This window comes from Manacus vitellinus, unplaced genomic scaffold (genome assembly GCF_001715985.3).
Source record: "Manacus vitellinus isolate BGI_N305 unplaced genomic scaffold, ASM171598v3 scaffold_36_pilon, whole genome shotgun sequence".
In the NCBI taxonomy this organism is placed as follows: Eukaryota; Metazoa; Chordata; class Aves; order Passeriformes; family Pipridae; genus Manacus; species Manacus vitellinus.
Genome location: NW_021940508.1, coordinates 6550169 through 6568463, shown reverse-complemented (window position 1 = coordinate 6568463; position 18295 = coordinate 6550169). Strand labels below are relative to the sequence as shown.

Sequence of the window (18295 nt, the reverse complement as noted above, 5' to 3'; positions counted from 1 at the left end):
GAGTGTTTTTCATATAGTGATTTTCTGTTTCTTGCTTTTAAGCTACCATGGTGACAACGAGCCACCACCATTTCCTCCAGCAAGAGCCCACTGGATTAGAGCAATTAGCAAAGTTCGACTGCAGCTTCAAGAGGTAGGATGGAGTATTGCTTTGCTTGTTCCTGAGCTACTGCGATTTCATTTCTTCTTCATTGTAAGATACCTCTTACAGTGTTGATGTTTTGCAGTCAAAAATTTAATGAAATGTATAGGACTGCAGCATGTTCTGATGATCTTGGAGCTGTCTAGTTCAACCATATTTAACATTGTCGTATGGAACTAGAGATGAAAATCAGAAAATATGCAGAAGCAGAGAAATTAGCTCTGGATCTGTAAATAATAATTTGAAATGATAATGTCTGGGGCTAAATGGTTTGTGTCAAACTGCTTGAAATGAAGACTTTTTCTTAAGGCAGCTTGAGGATAGCTTTTTAGCTTAGTAGGAGTAATCTGTATTATTTTTCATGTGAAAATGTTCCTTGGGAAACTTTACATCAAATATTTTTATATATACTAATTGAAAGTGGGTGTATAATAAGTCTTGGTATTTCCATCTCGTGGAACTAAGATTTAAAAATAAATAGTCTTGATTTGGGAAGTCAAAAGGAAAAGGTTGTGACATTTTCTATAACAGAATAAACACTCTTGTTTTAGAAAACAGTGCTTACGAACCAAAAAGTTGGGTTTTTTAAAAAAAAGTCTTATGCTTTCATCCATCTCTATGCCCACAGAAAGATAACATATGGTGCTCATGTTCTGTAGATGATACACTTTTGCCTATTACCCTAAGTGCAGAGTTAATATATTTCATCTAGAAATTCTACTTTCTTCTAGAGATGCCTTATTTTGTTTTTATAAGAAATTATTTTACAGTATCTGTCACTATCAGGACTTTTCTTTCTCTTCTGGATTTGTTGCAAATTTTCAAGAAAGCAGTTGTTGTTGTTGTTTTGCGTCTGGGGAGGCAAAATAGTTTTTCCTTAGGCTTATCTGGATTGTAAATGCTTTTCCATTTAACAATTACTTCACTTCTTAGCAGAAAGGATTTGGATCACAACTGTCAGAATGACATGCAAAGTGAAATTTAAGCACCATTAGTATATTAAGAAGAAGGATTTTGCTGTGATTTTGCAGACTATGCAAGCAAAACAATTTAGTTCTGTACCTTATGGAAAACAGGTGCACAGCCATACTAGAAGGAACAAGAGGTTCAACAACACCTCTCCCTGGATGTCTCTTTTTCTGAGAGAGTAGAAGGTCCTTGAGGTGGTTCAGAACCATTTTGTGATTCTGCTGAATTGGAAAGAAGACATGCTTTAGGATGACTGTTACTGAAACAGTAGTTTAGTTATGATAGCAAAATGTCATTATTTGCTTTGCCTTGACCACCACTGAAAGCTATTCATCCAGAATTCCCTTAGAACAAAAAATGTGGGAAATGGAGTTTTCCAGGAGCTGCTCCAGGGCTTAGCTGCCTTTACTGTCCAAAGACTTTTCCTAACTTCTGCTCTAGGTCTCTCCTGTGCCATATAAATCCATTTCTCATGATTAGGACAAGGAATTCTGGAATAGTAGAGGGCTGCTGCAAAACCAAGACAAAACCACACTCACTCTGTTCATGTTCACTAGATGACCCTTTTTCTTTAGCCTTTTCTTGCCAGGATTTTTAGGCACTCTTTTAATCAGCCTGTCTTTTTTTCTTCTCCCTCTTACTCCTTTCTTTGGTTTTCCTGAAACACAGTGTCCAAAGCTGAATGTGTAAACCCAGCTGAGAGCCTGTTCAGGTGCACTACAGAGCAACAAAGACTTTGCTCTCCTGTCTGTGATCCTGATACCCCAGGATATCAGCTGTCCTACTGTGATGGTGCTTTTTTTGTCACAGGCTATCACTGATGCATAGTTACCCTTTTATGCTTTCCAAAGCTGAGGTTCCTTCTGAAAAAGGGCTTTGTCAGTTGTTCCCTAGCCTGTATTTACGTTGGATTACAGCTGAATATGGTTATGCATTTCTTCTTAATAGAATTGGGGTTTTTTTCATTTCTTAAGCACTTTGCTGTCTATCTCTTCCTCTTCTTTTACGTGAACAAATCATTCAAGTTGTATGAGGCAAAACTGTGTGGTACTCAAGCTGCCAGGCTGTGTACTACCAGAGTTGCCTGAGGGACCTTGCTTGATACATTCTTTGAGCTTGGCTGCCATGAGTATAATTTTTTTTCCCAGTGTGTTTGCATCTCTTTTAACAGCTTCATCCAGATCTCAGGATACAAAACTTCTACTATTCTTTCTCTACCTCTTAGACTAATTTACCTTGTCATAGAAGGAAGTTAAGTGCATTTGACACAGTTCTACTCTTGATGAAACTCTGCTCACAGTTATTTCTCTCCTTTTTATGTTCTAGAAGATTTGCAAATAATTTGATTATTTGTTCTCCAGGAAATTGGTGTGTCTGTGTCTGTCAAGTTACTGCTTTCAGAATTATCTAAATTCTCCTCTTACTATTTTTAATCACTACTTTACTTTTTTTTTTACAAGCGTAAATACTTGCTTTGCCTGTTTGAAATCTTTGAGTTCTTAGTGCTTACTGATTGTCAGTGTTGCAACCTAGAACCTGGGGATGAAGATTTATCAGGGCCAGCTGACTCAACAAGCAGATAAGGCAGTTATTTCTTTCAGTTTGTTTTCCTTTATTGCAGCCTGTTTATTATAACTTTCTAAACTTCTTTCCTTTAAAAAACCCCAACAAACCACTACTAATTTTGTCAGCTGCCTGACTGCACTTGCCTCTCTCAGTGAAGACCTGAAACAATTAAGGTTTCAAATGGTCCAGCCTTCGTAATGCCACCTGATGCTAGCTTTGTCTTCCTGTGAGTTCCATCCATCCTTTATTTGTCATATTGTGTGTTCACTGCTAAGTGTTTAATTTTGTGCTTTAGCCTTTTGATTTCTTTCCTGTGCAATCTTTCTTGTCCTTAAAAACTTCCTCAAGAAGAGAGTTCAAGCCCTCCTAGGAGAGGAACAGGTTTCTCAATAAGTCCTTTCCCTCCTCTTCACTGGGACAGCTTGTGATTTCTGTCTGTTAATGCTGTTTCTTTATTTGTTAACAGCTTCCTGAACTCCCTGGTCCTTAAAGCCTTTTTCTCATGAACTCAGTAACACAAATACAGGCTTACAGATAAGGATCAGGATTGCTTCGATGATGATAGTTTAACCAGGAAACTCTGTTGGTATCTGTTGGTAAAAGATTACATTTGTCTGGTCACCCTATTAACATCTTTCCATTTTCTGTCATTACTTAGAAGCTTTCAAGAGGACTATCCTTTTTTGTTCCAGCGTGTTAGAACAGGTAGTTATGTCCTTAATGTTCAAAGTGATGCCTCCAGAACATTTCTGTGTTCCTCTTACTCAATGTGCCATATCATTTCATGACTACACATGGAGCTCCAGCTCACAGATCTGAATGGCTGCGTTCTTCTCACATAGACTACTGAAGTGGCTCTTATGACTTTTAATCGTTAATGGTCTGGCTGAAATTTGAAAGAAAACAAAAAAAAAAAGAAGACACACCAAGAAGTTTCCATATGTGATGTGATTATAAATCCCCTGAGCAATTCAGCCTCCTACCTGGAAAGAGATTAATATTCATGTGAATAATGTACATGCATCCTACATCCTGACCATGAGTCAGAGAAATATAGTATTTTAATTAAGACTTGACAGTTATAAAATGGCAGAGAAATTTGTAACTGTGCATGTTAAAAAAGCTTTGTTGTAGCCTGCATGTTTTGTTCCTCACTTCTGCTGTTTTTCTTGTTCTCTTTCTCTGTGAAGAGGAAACTTAATTATGCCAGAATCAACTAGGGTTTTCAGCCCCGCAAGGGATGACTCAATACTCCTCACCTTCACACTAAGAACTTTGTCTACAAAGAGGGATTAATTGATAGCTCGTCTGCTGCAGTCCCTCAGGGGGAGCTTCTTTTCCAGGAGAAGAACAAACACGTAGCTATTGCATCTTCAACTTACAGCCCTCTGTAGCTGAAATAGCCTCCAGCTAGGGACATGGCTGCGTGACTTTTAAAATTATACAAATTTGAATCTGACTTTTGTATAACAGAAGAATTGGCAGACTGGAGAAGAACGAAAATTCAGTCAAACCATCAAATTGCTTCTCTTACCAATTCTTTCAAGTATATTTAAATATTAGAAGAGGGTGTGGGGTCTTGGATTTTCTCCACTTATACTGAATTCGTTTACAGGGGAAAAGATCTTATGCATAATTTTTCTCTTTTATGTCAGCAGATTAAATACATCAATTGACTTGTATTCATTTCTAAACCAAAGTAATTGGAGCATTTTTCTTCATTTTTTTAATAAATACCATTTTATACCATTTTTGATATAATAGTTGTCTTTCCCTGTTAAATGTCAATAATCTATTCTTTTTGATTGATACATAACTAGATCACGTTCTGAGATGGCAGATGTAGTTTGTGACTGTTTTTCTGGAGTATGATGATCACCTGCAGTCAGGGGAACTCAATGGCTGTTCTTCTTTACTCTTATAGGTACCCAGTCATGTCCTCAGTCTGATTTTCCCATACCCCATAGCTTCACATCGGCACTTCTGATCAAGCACCTGCAAGTATTTAAGAACCATCAGGGTCTCACTTTTAAAAGCCTGGGTTCAGAGAGGGTGATTGTATTGGTGATTTTGGAGTGTGAAGCCCTGTTTCGATCTCGACAAAGCAAGTTGTTGGTGCAAAGCACCCCTGTTCCCTTCTTAAGTAGCAGTGGGGTGACCTGAAGAGTCCTTTCTGGACTTCCACTTCTAGTGAAAAGACCAGCAGGGTACTAGCTGGTGCCAGGTTTGATTGCAAGCTTGACTGTAAGTTATCTGCCTGTCCCCATGTGAATGAGCTCAGCGTGTGAATCCGGGCCCTCTGCTCTGTACTGTTGCATGTACTACCACGTACTGTTCACCATCCCAGATGGCTAGTGGAGGACAGGCTGCTTTAAGCCAGTCACCAAAAGACTAGAAACTGTCCCTTTTCACCTCTCATGGACTTTGCAGTCCATGCAATAGTTTACTTTCGGCATTTTGTTTCCCTTAAGCTTTGTTGCCTAGGTGTTTTTTATCAGTCCCGTGAAGATGAGTAAGCTCTGCATTTTCAAAGCCTCCCACACAGTGGCAAAGAAGCAAACTGAAGCACTGTGACTCTAACATTAGAGTTACTAGAAACTTCTCTCCATACAGAAAAACCTCCATCTCCAGTTAAATGTCTTCATTCTTATCTACCTGATGATGTACGAAGGTTATCTTTAACCTCCACCAAAATACCAGCATTGCTGGGCAAATGTGCTAGGGATCAGCGGTGGGGGGGACCTGTAGCATACCCTTGTGGGCATGAATTCTCTGTTCCTACACTTGAGCAGACATCATGTTGGTAAGGCACGATCCGAGGGTCACTGCCAGCTGCACTGCACTGTCTGGTGTTAGGTGGCTGTGCTCACAATAGCAGCCAAATGTTTTCTGTATACCTTACCTATAAAGTGCATGTGCAGCTTTCAGATCTCTTAGGGATTGCATGACAATAATTATTTAGAAAGCATTTCAGTACAAAAGTAGAGGGGACTGTCTCACGGTGCCATGGTCTTGGTTCTCTGTGTTGACCTGAGTTTGCAGCGTGGCAAGTCTTGTGAGACTCCCCAGAGCGTTCTGTGGCTTTCCCAAGGCAGTTTTTTGTGTTGGGTGATTCTCTGGTGCTTGAACAACCTGTGCCTGTTGTTGCCTCTCTGTGAGGGAAGGTTCAGCTGACATGCTGTACTCAGAGAAGGACAAATTGCTCTCTTCTCCAAGTGTCTTAAATAAGATATCTGCGTATTCTCATCTGTTGGGAATAAAATGCATCTTTATTCATCTTTTCTGAGATTCCTTGAGACCTACGTTAACCTGCTTTACAATGAGTGTTAACAGTTATGTTACAACAGAGATAATTATTTGTATGGACACACAAGAAAATAGTGTTGTGCCTTCATTAGCTGCTGTTGTAATTTTTGAGTAGCTTTTTGATAACCTTATCTCCAGTGGAAAAAATCAACAGGCTTTCCCTTTTCAGAGTAGTTAAAAATTAAGAGAAAGGCTCTCTTGTGGAGCAGTGTGCTGGTGAGAAATGCTTTTTATAATGATCACAGCAGGTAGGAGCCTGTTCAGTTGCTTATAGGATTTTCTGCAACCTTCTCTGGACATACCAGTATGCTGACTCTCAACTTCAGTTCATCTCTGATAAAAACCAGTTTTGGTGTTGATGATTTGTATTCCCAGACACACAGGACATCTCTCCCCTCCAGTGACAACAAAGTTCCTTCCTATCTTCCTGTTGCTGGTTAGAAAAACCCCAAACTCAAGGGAGTTTTTGTTCTCTGTTTGGTATCATAAACTCTACACATCTGTAAGTCAAAATTCTTTTGAAGCCTTTGAGTGGGAATCCAAGTGTAATTTAATTTTCTTCAAAAGTTTATTCCATTGATTTCCTTAAAAAGAAAGGGAACATGTTTGTGCAACATCTGGGGTATAGTTTATGAACACAGAGTGTTCCACCATCAGATGCATCTCTGTATTTTGTGCTAGTACTGCATGTTATGTTCGAGTAATCCAGTTTGGCTGAGCTCTGCTTCTCTTCTCTGACCTGTAAGGTCATAATGCTAGTACTGGGGTGGTTGTGAATAGACTGCCATTATACCTATTAGCTTTTTTAAGCTAGATATGTTTAGAATAATGGAGGAATAAGACTCTTGTTCTTGATCTAAACTGGGCAATACTGAGATTTTAGCCTGCGTTTCTCACAATTTAGAAAAGTGCATTGACTGCTAAGCTGTAACACTCCTCCACAGAATGCTTCTTCCTTGCACTCCCTCACCTGTTTGGGCATCTTAGACCAGAAAAGTGTTCTCATTCAAAATCATCGTCCTGTAAAGCAGATTTTGAATCTGACAAGTTGGTGTTTTCTGAAGGAAAAGGAATTTTAGTCACCTTCCTTCTTCTCCATGGAAGTGTAACTGCTGACCAGACAGCAAGATGTAGTTGGCAGCAGTGGGTTGGTGATGTGAATAAATGACCCGCATCTTGTACAATTCTTAGATTTCTTATTAGACTATGTGTCCATAGTCTTATTAGACTATGTACCTTTTTTTTCTCTACCAACATTTTTCTTAGGCAATCTGGTCACAGCAATTTCTGTGGTGGCTTCCTCCAGAAGCGACTTGAGTGTTGGAGGCTGAAAGAACAGTCTTTGTGCGCATAGTTCATCCCTTTTAACCAGGATGAACTGCAGTAGGCTCTTCTCCCTTGTGTGATGCTGCCCAGCACGCATTCACATTTGTACTAAGACTCTAACAAAGACCTTCTTGATCAGGTGGTTGTCTTTTCTCAGGACTTGATGCAGTAGTGACTCTTTCAGTAAAAATGGAACCCAGATATGTTTGAAGAGTGGACCAAGTCCTCTAATCAGTGTATATCAGATGCTGTAGAAGAACACTAAAGATGATGGAGCTGAGACAACTGTTGCCACCTCATGCAAAACTCCCTTCTTTGCACCTTGCTTTGGGGGTATAATGGCAGATAGAATTACAACAGTGTGGTCTGATGGAAGAGGTTGTATCGTATTTGGAATGGGGCACAGAAATCTGTGGTGTCCTGAACTCCTTGACATGACGCTCGTGCATGGTGCTCGTCGGTAAAAATTGAGAGAATTTCATTTGGCAGTGGAGTAAGTCAGTTGCCTCTGCTCAGAATAGGGGTGCAATGGGAGAGGTGGGTGGGGGGACTCCTACCTGCCACATACGCAGCCCTTAAAAATAGTGTTGGCTGTTGGGAGAGCCAGACTTCACACTCTTATTTTTAAGGATCTGTGTGGGAGGAGGGGATATTTCCCAGTGCTGCGTATTACTGAAGCAATCTGTACAAGAAATGCTGCACCAGAGAGATAGCAGTGGGCTTCAGCTTACAAAGCACAAGCGTTGGGGAAAAGATGAGCTAACCAGCTCTGACTGAGAGCATCATAAATGAAGCATTAACTATTCATGCAAAGTTAGCAAATGCTCTGAAAAACAACAAAACTTCATAGAAAAAGGCAGTAAAAGGGTGTTAGTACATGACAATTTTTTCTTCCAGCGTTGCTTTTCTTGTTTGTTGTTTTCCAAGCTGCATGGTTATACAACTTGTTTAGATGTAGGGCAGGGTTGCCTTTCATGATTCTGAGCTAATTTTTGGAGTCATGTAAAGGTGATTGTAACTGGAATCTTCTAGTACTGTGCATCCAGAACTAAGATGTTTCATTTTTTCCTCCCCATTGTAAAAGTGGCACTTATAAGTCAAAAAGCTGTTAATAATACTTAATATAATGCTTGAAGACAGCAGTACTCCAGTTCTGGATGGTGCTATGTAGTATGCAAAACAGAATGATAGAATCATAAGATGGCTTAGATTGGAAGATATCTTAAAGATCATCTCATTCCAACCCCCTTACTGTGGGAAGAGACACCTTTCACTAGACCCTTTTGCTCAAAGCCCCATCTAATCTGGCCTTGAACACTTCAGGGGTGGGGCATCCACAGTTTCTATAGGTAACCTGTTCCAATACCTCACCACCTTCACAGTAAAGAAATTCTTCCTAATATCTAACCTAAACCTACTCTCTTCAGTTTAAAACCATTACTCCTTGTCCTGTCACTACATACCCCTGTAGAAAGTCTCTCTCCATCTTCCTTGTAGCCTCCCTTCAGGTACTGAAACCTTGTAGGCTCCCTTCAGGTACTTAACCTAAGCCTAAGCCTTCTCTTCTCCAGGCTGAACAATCCCGATTTTCTCAGCCTTTCTTTGTAGGACAGGTACTCCAGCCCTCTGATCATCTTGGTGGCCCTCCCTAGACTATTCCAACAGGTCCTTGTCCTTCTGGTGCTGGGGACCCCAGAGCTGGATGCAGTGCTTCAAGTGGGTCTCACCAGAACAGAGCAGAGGGGCAGAATCCCCTCCCTCACCTGCTGCCCGCCCTGCTTTGGATGCAGCCCAGGACAGGATTGGTTTCTGGGCTGTGAGTGCACATGGCTGGGTCATGCCCAGCCTCTCACCCACCAGCACCCCAAGTCCTTCCCAGCAGGGCTGCTCTTGATCTGTTCATCCCCCAGCCTGTGTTGGTACCAGGGGTTGCCCTGACCCAAGTGCAGCACCTTGCACTTGGTCTTATGAAATTCCCATGGACCCACTCCTTGAGCTTGTCCAGGTCCCTCTGAGTGCCTGTCCTTCAGGTGTGTCAGCCAGAAACAGAGTAGCATATTTATTTTCTGCATAGAATTCAAGCCACTTGAAGGTCTTGTGATGCAGCAAATAAATGCTACCTACTAGGACTAGTTCTTGACAGGTGATTACAAGAATTTGCTTTGTATCCAGACTCATTTCTTGGCATTCAAATGGTATTTTTTAAGCCATATCATGGACACACACATGCTGCATGCTGTCTGCTCATATTTAGAGTCTGGACAGTTTTGTGACATTGTGAAGGACTGATCAGATGAGCCAGATCTGGATCATACTGTGGGTTCATTTCCGTTGCTTTGATGGTTAATCACTGGCACTTTCTAAAGGGCTTTTTAGTGGTTCCACATTCGTTTAATTTGAAACCTGTAAGTGGTAAGATGGGACCAGTTCTTCTCTCCTTGGCTTTTGAATCTGTAAGAGAAGGCCTGCAGCCTTTCCTGGCAGCTTGTGAGCTGGTTTTGTAACATACATCCTCTGCTGAAAGGCGCTTGGGAACATCAGGGCATCGATATCTGTTCTGCGGGAAGAATTTCCTGAGCACTTTGACAGCTTTATCCTTTATGTGCTGTAAAACCAAAGATAATTTAGGCATAAAGCTGGGGTAAAATCCCAAATGTAGCTTGAGATTTTCATCTGTTACTGAAGCATGCAGGTACCAGATGCTGGAAGGGCTAAGATAAACCCGAGTGCTAATTTACTGGGGTGCTCTAGGCAGTGAGTCTCTTTCTGTACAGGGTGGCTCTTGCTGTACAGGGTGGCTTGTGCCTTCAGGCTTGCAGGTACCCAGGTGAGCAGTGGCGTTACTCTCTGGCCTAAGGGAGTATCCTGTTCAAAACAGGAGGATCCTGTTTAAGCTACACTTATGCATTGGATCAGAGAGAGAGAAGGAAGGGCTGTTCTGAGCTCATTCAGTCTGCCCTCACTAGTGGGGCTGTAGAAATAGTTATGAAAGAAAGAATTACTGCCTGGCAAATGAGAAATTAGTAAAATTATTAATTGCACAGTGCTTTATACTGTGTGCTACACTGTGGCAGACCAGGTGGGCAGTAGTAGGTCTCTTCTGCCTTTGTGTCCATAATACTTCTAATATGACATGCAGGAAAACAGCAAAGGATTTGTAGAAGATGGGAACTATTGCAAACATCAGAGAATAGAAGTGGCAGAGGGAATACCAGGGCAGTCCTGGGAGGGAAGGTGCTGAGGATGTGTGAGATGAGACCAAACAAGTGTGGCTCAGCTTGGTAGGTTGGAAGCTAAGAGCAGATGTTGCTGCCGTGTACGAATAGAGCATGGGAGTAAATATTGGCAAGTTTGCAGCTATTTAAGCGAAAGGTTAATGCTAGCACAAGAACAGAAGGGTATAAGCCGGTTATGAGCAAACCCAGGCTAGAAATCAGAAAGCGATTTTTCTAATTGTTAGTGAACAGCTTCCAAATTGGTTTCTTTGCCCTTTCTGTTTCTAATTAATCTAAAATTGGGTCTGTTTATGAATGCTATTGTATGACAGTCGCCTGTGGGAGCAAAGAATGGAACTTCATCATCCAGGAAGCCTCTAAGTAGGCTGTCAGAAATGTCTGTGGAACCACAGCCTCCGTCATTGATTTTTTGTAGCGTGGCCTTCCTGTGTTCACTCTGCCCACCTGCCTGCCTTTGCTGTCCAGCTGTGCCACACTGCAGGACTGTGTGGCTTTTGGAGCACAACCAGAGGTGTGGAGGAGAGGTGTTTCCTGCTTAGAAGCTGTCACTGAAGTAAAACTTGTGAAAATCATATTGCAGCCTCCCTTGGATGGTGACTTTTCTGTGCAGTTGTGCAGTTAATATTAAGGATACCAGACTGTGTGAGGAGTTTCTTGAAGAATGGTTGTTCTTAGTGACTCATGCCTGGTAATGAACCTGTCATAGATATAATTTTGGGTTTTGACAAAAGTTTGAGTGGTAACAGTTTCAGAAAATACCGTGTGCTTTGTAAACAGGTTTGTTCTTAAATTTTATAAATGCTCCATGGGCTTTCAGTTGCTTATTTAGACAGTAATTTGCAATTGAACTCATATTCATTAAAAGTTTTTTTAAAAGCTAACATTTGAAAATTATTTTATAGGAGAGCTTGAAAAGCAACAGAGACTAAATCAGGGATAAGTACTAAAAAGGAGATAATAGACCTGTCCAGCTAGAAGGGAATTTATATAAATCAGTTCAAGACTCAATTTACTTAGCCTCACTTTAGTTAATACTTTAGGTTGTTGCATATGAGAATATTTGAAATACAAATAGATTGCTTTATGTAAAAGATCAATTTATTTTAACCATGTCTCCATCTGTGTTTTATTTTTGTTAATGAGTCAATATTCACCTTATATTTTGAGATAGCACGCAGATTTTTTAGAAACTGTTATTGAGAAGCTGAGAGTGCTAAATTTTAATGGAATTATTTACATTTTTTTATTTTTATTCATTGTATTATGACAGTGCAGCAGATTGATATGCATGCAAGTGTTTTTGTGGTATCTCATATAACGGGTACTTGAAGGATCCAGTTTTGTCTACACAAATACCTATAGATTGGCTGGTGTATTCACTCTGAATTTTATTATGCCTAATTTAAGGAACCTAATTTAAAGCAAGTACAACTCTCTTTCATATTTTTTGACATGGATACATGTTACTCATCCTAATTATGTCGCTCTGTTTTTAGCTCACAGTAGTAATAGCTATTTAATATACAACTGTTTACAGCTGGTAGAATCATTCCTTTTTCATCCTGCCTTTACATCCTCTTCTCTCCAGTTTCTGTGAAGGTGGAGTGACTTCTGTGACCTGAGAGCAGCAAACAGAGGCAGCAGCCACTGGAGTGATCCCCCTGCCATCCCTGCTCAGTATTTTGGAGTGTGTTTTGGTCTGATTCTGCTTGCCCCTCCCATCACAGACTTTTGCTGAAGGGGTTAATTGGCCTCTCAGTGACTTAACTTAGGTTGGCTACATTATCAAAGCCTGGTTTGTAATGCAGTTTTCATCCCCTTGCAGGGGCTTTCTAAATCCAATAATTTTTCATTTTTTGCATTAAATTTCTTCCTCTGTCCCTCCCAATCAGAGGAGCAGACAGACTGAATTTCTAGACCCAGTTAATTCAGGCCCAGTGTAGAACCTGTCAAGTGCCTTTACTGGATGTGTGAAAGCTGTGTCTGGACTTATTAATCTGGGTGTGATTGCTGGAGCTGGCTTTGTCAGAGCTATGATGTGGCAGTGCCCATTGTTCAGTGCCAGTGCTAACAGTGTCCTCAAAGACTGACAGGGGGCTTCTACATGGTTCATAACAAGTAATTATGTGGCATTTTGGTTCATTAATCAACTGCTGCCTTCTGAAGGGAATAGAAATACACGAAATTATTCCCACCTAAGAGACAGGTGTATTATTTAAGCCTGGAGACATAAAGATGAAGGCAGGATAGTAAAAAATATTTTCTCCCAGCTGGTGCATCTGTAGCAATGAGGAGGACACCATCTGTCAACAGAGGTAGCTGGGCACTGCTCTGCAAGATTATTAGTTGTTACTCCCCTGCCATGTTGTTATATGAGGCTGGACAAGCCATCCTGGCTTTTGAAAAGGGTTTTTACAATTCCTCTCCCTCTGATCCACGAATTGATTTCTGGTTATTTGATTTAAGATTCTGGAAGTGAGTCACCAATGAGTGAAGCAGCAGGGAACCAGACTTCCTAGTCTTTGATATGCTCCCAACTTAAGTATTCTGAGAAGTCAGGTTTGTTGTCTTGAGATAAGTGTCCAGAGAAGAAGCTCTTGACCTGATGCTTCCCTTATTCTTCCATTGTAACAGGGAGTTTTTAACTTCACAGATGTGCTATCTAAACACCAATAATGTTTGAATTACTTCAGTAGTATGACAGGGAATGCTCCTTGCCTCACTGCATGCAATGGTGATGTAATTGCGTGTAATGGGAGGCCTGGCTCTGATGCAATAAATAAAGCATGTGATCGTGCTCTGAGTGACATGAAGGAAACAATATTAAATAGTTTTTTGGGTGGTGAGCAGTAGGACACCCTCCTTCCTAGCTGAGAGAGGGGTTTACCTCCAGCCAGAGAAAGAGGTGTCCTAAAGTTCATACAGACTGCTAACAGGTAGGATCAAGGCACTTAATTCCTTCAGCCAAATCCCCATGTGTTGGACCGACCTTGTAGAATGCACAGAGAGTTCTGTGAGAGACCATTTCTGTGTTCTCATTGTGAAGCTCATGCGGGAAAATGTGCTCTGCAGTGTTTGAACTAAGCTATTGTGTTGTGGGAAGCTGGGTTGTCATGCAGACTGTCCGTGGGGAGTAATGTACCATCCTGCCCCTTAGCCAGGTATATGTGTTACCATGCAGTTTTCTACCTGAGACAGGTAGCAGAATGATAAAGATAAGCAGCAATAAAACTGAGACTTGAAGAGATTAACTAGACCATCTATCTTCCTCAAAAAGCATCCCTTAAAAATGTGTATGCTTCCACTTGTTAAAACCTTCTGTGACAGAGTTTTTTTAGCTTCCCTAGATAATCCACGCTCACTTCTGATTAAAAGCTTTTTCAGCTGTCTAGCCTAGGTTTCCCCTGCTGTAGGTTAAGTCTGTTATTCCTTTATCTGTATTTACAATAGAAATGCTGAACAGTTTACTTCCCTTGTGCTTGCTTCAACTAATTCACATTTGAAAGCTGTTATGTCTACCTGAGATCTACATTTCGTATCGTCTGCAACTTTTCCTTCCCAGGTTTCTTGATGAAAAAAGCAATTACAGCTCCAACTGAGAGTATAATTACAGGTTTTTCCACCCCCGGCACATGTCTGTGCCCAGATGCCTTTGCATTTTAGAAACGCTGATTATTTAATTAGATGTGCAATTAACGCATTGATTGTAATTTTCCAATTTCATGAAATATCAAGTCCTTACGTTTTGGATGGAGTTAGGAAGGAAGGAGAGACATGTAATTTGAAGGAGGAGGCAGCAGAGGGAGAGTTTTCTCTGCTATAAATGCTGCCTGTTGACCTAAGGTATTTAAACTGACTCTAGTCTACAAGCCAGTATAATAGTTGTTTCTGGAATAGGGACAGCCAGTGGTTAAAATTTTCAAGTTGTCTGAGTGGCAGAAGGCAGCATCGTTTTTCTAAGAGTCCATCTTCGACTTATATGTTTTGACTGAAAATGGAGAATGACAATTCAGCTAGATAAGGGCTTCTGTGCATTCAGAGGGGCAGCCAAAACCCAGGGCAAAAGCTCTGGGGATATTTTGCTGTTTTCCTTAAGCACATTAAGGAAGGCTTTGTGTCTGTTGTTGCTGCGGCACAAGGGGACAACATGCTACCCCACAGGCTGTCACCTGAGGCAGCTCTGCTTTTAAAGTTTCATCACCCTGACTTTGAAGGCTGGTGTGGGCTGTGACGAGTGGAGTTGGCATTGTCTTGGAGTGGCTTCTGGAAGGAGTGTGGTGTCTGGGAGCCGAGGCTTGTTTCTGCCCCGAAGAGGCTGGAACCTACTGAGTGAGGAATAAAATAACCTCTTCTGTGAAGTGCTGGGTTGCAGAGCTAACAACATCTGGTTTTTGGTACCCTGAAGCCAAGAGTGCAAACATCCACATGGAGACAAGAAAGGGACAGGCAGGTTTAGCCCATGCATTTGAAGGACTGTCTCACATCTCTTAGGAAAGGCATTGCCATTGGAGGATGATAATACAAGCTTTTCTAACTTCATGACCCATGCTCCCTTAAGGATTTTACACCTTAAAAATTCCTGCATCAGACTAGATCTGTTGTAGCCTCTGGAGGAGTTTTTGACTGGTGTGGCAGCAGCACCCTCAGAGGGACAGAGATGGGAGGACTCATTGTAGGCAGCTCTAAGGTCTCTGATAAATCCCTACCTGATAAAGACTGACCTAAACTATGGAGTGTATAGTTCGTGGCTCTTCAAAAACATTGGTGCTGTGTTAAGTCATTTTTTTCATTAACCTAGCAAAAATCCATTCCTTGAATTTTACTACATTCTTAGCCATGGAAATATCCTTTATTCCCAGGTATGTGAAAGTCTTTCCTTCTGTTAGTTTAGAAATGTTCGTGTCTCAGAGTTCAGTGGTTGTCCTTACAGTGAAATGATGATAACATGTGGAGTGTAAACATCTTTCCTGTGAAGCTGAGTCAGCCAGTGGTTTGGTCTCAGCCATGGGCAACAAAGGGACTTAGGTTGCCTGTCTTTGGAAGGTAAGCAGTCCCGGTACCTCTGATCTTTAGCTTTTTTTTTCAATGAGCCAGTGCCATTCTTGTCTTTCTATAAACAAAATAATTCAACTTGCATGAGAGTTAAAAACCCAACTTTTTAAAGGGTAAGAACTTTAGGTAAGATTATCTCCTTCCTTTTCTTCAAGTCTTTCAATGCCAATGTCTGGCCATTATCAGTTTCCAAGGTGCTCAAGGTGCTGTAGGAGGTACCTGTATCTTTATTCCTTTCCGAGCTTATATGTTGCCCTTGTGCCTTGCCTTAGCCTTTCCTAAGGGGAAAAGAAAGAGTCAGTGCTTTGAATGACCCCTTCTTGAAGTTGTTCTTTCTTCTGAAAGCAATGTCTTAAGCATATGTTTCATACGTGTGTTCTGGAGCTACTGTAACAAACAGCAGCATCGTTGACAGGGCAGTTTTAAATTCCTCAGAACAGAAACTCTCCTCTTCCACGCTCGGTCTCAGCAGCCCTGCTTGGGGTTGTGTGATGCACAGCTCCTCAAAGCTGGTATTCATTGAGGACAGCTGTCAAACAGCAGGAGGTCACTGCTTTTTCATTAACACTTCATATTTAGACTGCTGATTGATTTAATCTTCTCGTGGCTTTGAAAAACATAATAAATAGCATGTTTTCACTGCTGAATAAATTGATAAACTTTACACAGTGTATTTGAACTCGTACCGTCTAGTGAAGCACTGAACTCAAGCTGCCTTACTGAAAACTCTGCCTTCAGGGAGATGCAGCAGGCGGTTTCACTTGGGATAGATGGCTTTTTCTTTTCTCAAGTCAAATAAAAATTTTATTTTAGAGAGCTCTAGAGTCAGAGATGTCCAGGACCATTTGTGAGACAAATTAAACCTAAGAGTTAGCTGGACAGAATTTTCCCCTGCAGTACCAGACAAGTTCTCTCCATTGACTTTTTTCTCTACTTTTCCCCCTCTTGTTTCTTTTTCATCTCTCTGTGTAACATTCTTATCGTGGCTAATTTCCTTAGCCACTCAATTCTGTTCTTCCCCCAGAGCCAGGACACTAGAAATGTTCCTGCTTGTCTTCCTGCAGGGAGAAGGGGCATAAGTCTGGGAGAGGGAGGAGCAGGACCTGTGCTCGAAGAGTGCTCATTTTCCTTTCGTTAATCCACTCGTGCTCATGAAGGAATTGCTTACTTTTTACAATTTTATCAGTAATTCACTACTTTACAGGAAGTTGGAATGAAATAGATAATGAGGATTAAAAAAGAAGAAAGGGTAATGTATACCTCTCAGACATCAAAGCATTTGGCCTATATAGCTGAGCCTGGCTTTATCAGTTTTAATAATTCCCTGCTGGCTCAACCTAAAATTAAAATCTGTTGGTGAATTAAATAATTGCAGTAAGAAGTATTTAAATTTTTAAGCGTAAGTTTATTTCTCTTCTAGAAGGCAAATAACTCAGTGCTCTCAGCCTTAAGGTAAAGCATACTCTTTCTCACTGACTTTTTTTAGAGTCATAAGATAGGCAAGTCAGAAATAGGCAAGTCATGCCTATTTTTCACAATTATGAATTATCTTCATTATTTCGGAAAAAAATCTCTGAAGAAACCTGTCTCAATCTCCTGTGCATTGGGTAAGGGGTCCTAAATGTTTGGAAGGTGCCATCTTTCTTGCTTCTGAGGGCACCTGCTCTTTTGTCTTTTTTTTAGCCACATTTTCCTCTCCAGTTCCTTGTGAGCTGTGGTGAGGGCAGTGACATTTTTCCATCATTCCATTGCTCATGACCTGCATTAGCAGTGTCTCCTGTCTCTTTGTCTGTTGAGGCCTGCTCACTTTTTCCGTGTGTTTTTTTGCTCCTGTTCTTGTATGACAGCCATGGGAGTACTGGGATTTCTTGTTGCAGTGCTTGGAAATTTGCACAGGTTTTTTGGGTCTTAGGAACTGTAGCTAGAGCCGCATTATGTTTGGTACTTTGATGTGCTAATGTCTGGTACTGACGCTGCAGGAATGGGCAAAGACCAAGGAAGGAAGAAATGGGAAGAACAGAGGCAACGATGGCAAGATGATGTTGGTTGCACTTGTTGTAAGATCTTTGGGAAGAGTAAGGCATGCAAAAGCCTGTAAGACTGTCTTAATTTCAGGTGCTGTAGAGAGTTAATGTGAATAATAAAGTATTATCTGATGGATACTTAATATTTTTTTAAGCTATTGCTGTGAAGGAGACCTCTCAGAAGATCTTTTTCATCTTATTCACAGGCAGGGCTTTGAAGATACTAAATGCTGCACAAATCCCGGATTGCATTTTATTTTCTCTGTTGGGCAGTCTTCATTTTTATATGGATGAATTTGATGCAGAGCTTTGAATCTGAGCTCAAGTGCTATAATTGGTGTGTTTAGTGGAATAATTTCTATTGCAGTGGGACTCGGTGCCCTCAGTTGGGCAGGAGCCCTGTTCTCCAGGTGGGATGGAAATATATATAATGAGAAACTAGGGGTCAGACTCTTAAAATCATTTAAAGCTAAAGCACTTCTCTAAATCTGACCTGTAGTCCCAGCCCCTACAGCAGGAGAAAGAGCAAAAATGAGAGGGTGTTCCAGGGGATGGAGTATATGAGTGACCACAAAGGAACACCAGCCTTACAGGGGGTCTGGAAGGTGGTTTCTGTGCCTGACTGAAAGGGGCAGTCCACGTGGAAAGAACAGAGGTACAGGTCACTAGTAGTG

At 41.1% G+C, this 18295-nt stretch overlaps 1 protein-coding gene across 1 annotated transcript in view; it reads left to right on the top strand.

Annotated features, from left to right (window-relative positions):
* The window catches only part of UNC13B (unc-13 homolog B), a 181858-nt gene that overhangs the window by 52570 nt on the left and 110993 nt on the right, over positions 1 to 18295 (top strand). The window contains exon 9 of the mRNA XM_029961542.1: positions 43 to 133. Coding sequence (XP_029817402.1) covers positions 43 to 133 — 91 coding nt within the window. The remainder of the gene's footprint in view (positions 1 to 42; positions 134 to 18295) is intronic.